The sequence below is a fragment of the Colobus angolensis genome, unplaced genomic scaffold, assembly GCF_000951035.1.
Source record: "Colobus angolensis palliatus isolate OR3802 unplaced genomic scaffold, Cang.pa_1.0 Scaffold34, whole genome shotgun sequence".
NCBI lineage: Eukaryota > Metazoa > Chordata > Mammalia > Primates > Cercopithecidae > Colobus > Colobus angolensis.
Window position 1 is genome coordinate 7,536,873 of NW_012116710.1, and position 3,096 is coordinate 7,539,968.

Sequence of the window (3,096 nt, forward strand, 5' to 3'; positions counted from 1 at the left end):
TCTCGGCCTCCCAAAGTGCTGGGATTACAGGCTTGAGCCACCGCGCCCGGCCGACACTTGATCTCTCTATGTTATCCAGGCTGGTCTTGAACTCCTGGGCTCAAGCAATCCTCCCGCTTCCACCTCCCAGAGTGTTGGGATTACAGGTGGGAGCCACTGTCCCTGGCCATTTCTGTGCGATTATTATTTTTATTTATTTAATTTTTTTTGAGATGGAGTTTTGCTGCTGTTGTCCAGGCTGGAGTGCAATGGTGCGATCTCGGCTCACTGCAACCTCTGCCTCCTGGGTTCAAGTGATTCTTCTGCGTCAGCCTCCCGAGTAGCTAGGATTACGGGCATGCGCCACCATGTCCTGCTAATTTTATATTTTCAGTAGAGACTGGGCTTTTCCATGTTGGTGAGACTGGTCTCAAACTCCTGACCTCAGGTGATCTGCCCGCCTCGGCCTCCCAAAGTGCTGGGATTACAGGTGTGAGGCACCGCGCCCAGCCTGTGAGATTATTTATACTCCTCAGAACACCGTGGCTAGCCCTGAGTGCTGATGGCAGTCAGGACTGCTTTTGTTCTTTCTCACTGATGAGGTAACTGAGGCCCAGGCCATGGAGCTGATAAGAGGGTCTTGAGGCTGGTCCGTGTCTCTCCGTTAAGATGTTTTCCTCCTTTATCCGGAGCCCACAGCCCTTTGGAATCTTGGAGCATTATTAGAAAAGGGAGAACCTGTCTGGCTTGCAGGTTGGCGGGGAAGTTTCTCGCCCTAGCCGACGTGGGTCACATCCTAAGTGGAAATGCTGAAGGTTCCCTCTACGCCCTGGTGTGGACATCCTGACCCTGGCTCAGCCCCCTCCCATCCCCATCTCATCTCCAGGCGAGGTTGTTGGGACCCTCTCCTTCACCTTAGCTAGGTTTGTCTCGGGAAGCTCCCTTTGCCCTCACCTTGTGAGTTCTTGGCTCCTGTGACAATCAGCAGCCCCGAGAATACAGCAGAGGGGCCGGTGTGGGGATTGCGAGTGTGGGGAGTGCATTGTCATGGGGATGGGAGGCAGCGCTGCCTGATGGGTGGTCCACAGTGTGAGCTCCTGATGGACTGCTTCTTAGCTGATCCTAGGGCAATCCTTCCTCTCTCTGAGGCTCAGTCTCTTCATCTGGAAAATGGGGCTGATAAGGATACTGGCCTCATAGGTTGTAAGGATCAAATGACATTGTGTCAGAGTAAGGGCTGGGTACATGGAAGCTGTTTTTTTGTTTTGTTTTGTTTTGTTTTGTTTTGTTTTCTAAGACAGAGTCTCGCTCTGTTGCCCAGGCTGGAGTACAGTAGCTCTATCTCGGCTCACTGCAGTCTCAATGTCCCTGGCTCAAGTGATCTTCCCACCTCAGCCTCCCGAGTAGCTGGGACTACAGGTGCACACCACCACGCCCAGCTAATTTTTGTATTTTTGGTAGACATGGGGTTTCGCCATGTTGCTCAGGCTGGTCTCAAACTCCTGACCTCAAGTGATCCGCTCGCCTCGGCCTCCCAAAGTGTTAGGATTACAGGCATAAGCCATTGTGCCTGGCAAAAAGCTGTTGTTATTGTAACTATTATTCAGTTGGATACCTTGTGGTTTGAGTCAACACCAGTGAACATCCAGAATTACAGAAATTCCGCATTCCACCTAGGGCAGTGTCTCTCTCTCACTTTTATGATCCAGTAAGAAATACACAGCCAGGCAGTGGCTCATGCCTGTAATCCCAGTACTTTGGGAGGCCAAGGTGGGTGAATTGCTTGAGCCCAGATGTTCGACACCAGCTAGTGAGACTCCATTTCCACAAAAAACTTAGAAAAAACAATTAGCCAGGCATGGTGATATGGGCCCATAGTCCCAGCTACTCAGGAGGCTGAGACGGGAGGATCACTTGAGCCCAGGAGTTGGAGGCTGCAGTGAGCCATGATCGTGCCGTGCACTCCAGTCTGGGTGATAGAGTGAGACCCTATCTCTAAAATAAAAAAAATAAATGCACTTACCTCATGACTCAGAGTTCACATGCATACATGGATACACACACTAACACAGAGGTTTTATAAAACAATATTTCCAGGCTGGGCGCGGTGACTCACGCCTGTAATCTCAGCACTTTGGGAGGCCGAGGGGGGCGTGGATCATGAGGTCAGGAGTTCAAAACCGGTCTGGCCAACATAGTGAAACCCCGTCTCTACTAAAAATACAACAACAAAAAAAAGCTGGACGTGGTGGCAGGCACCTGTAATCCCAGCAGTTTGGGAGGCCAAGGTAGGCGGATCACTTGAGGTCAGGAGTTTGAGACTAGCCTGGACAGCATGGTGAAATCCCGTCTCTACTAAAAATACAAAAATGACACAGGCGTGGTGGTGGGCACCTGTAATCCTAGCTACTGGAGAGGCTGAGGCAGGAGAATTGGTTAAACCTGGAGGTGGAGGTTGCAGTGAACTGAGATCGCGCCACTGCACTCCAGCCTGGGAACAGAGCAAGACTCTGTCTCAAAAAAACAAACAAATGAAAAACAAAGAAGTTTCTTTTGACTCAGTTCTGACATAAGCACAGTTTTCACTCAAATATACAGAATCTGAGATGCTCTGAATCCATCCATCGTTCAGTCAACAAATCACTACATTCACTAGGCTACAGCTCTGGGTGCCACCCTCTGCTAGGCAGTGATTGGGATAGGGTGTGACAGCCCCAGGTCCTGTCTTTAAGGAGCTGTCAGTCCAGCGGGGGAGACAGGACAAAGCAATGACAACAGAGAATAGTCAGGGCTGGGATGGGGAAGCAGAGCAGCCTGAGAGGATCGAGGAGGAGCCTGCTCCAGCCTTGGGGTGTCAGGGAAGGCTGCCCGCAGGAGGAGCCGCGTGACCCGGCACCTGATGAAGTCACACCAAGGACAGGGTAGGTAGCCCGCACCATCCTCTCTTGGGCGCCCCTTGCCTTGTGACCAATCCTGGATGCTCCCCTTCTCCTGGCTCAGGCTACCAGCCCTGCGACCCGCAGGTCATCTGCAACCGCGTGAACCACGTGCACGGCTGCTTGGCGGAGCTGCAGGAGCAGGCGGCACGGCGACGGGCGGAGCTGGAGGCCTCGCGGA

The 3,096-nt window shown here is 52.3% G+C and overlaps 1 protein-coding gene across 1 annotated transcript in view; it reads left to right on the forward strand.

Moving 5' to 3' along the window:
- The window catches only part of SPTBN4 (spectrin, beta, non-erythrocytic 4), a 118,939-nt gene that overhangs the window by 61,596 nt on the left and 54,247 nt on the right, over window positions 1-3,096 (forward strand). Inside the window, exon 13 of the mRNA XM_011952541.1 lies at window positions 2,980-3,067. Coding sequence (XP_011807931.1) covers window positions 2,980-3,067 — 88 coding nt within the window. The remainder of the gene's footprint in view (window positions 1-2,979; window positions 3,068-3,096) is intronic.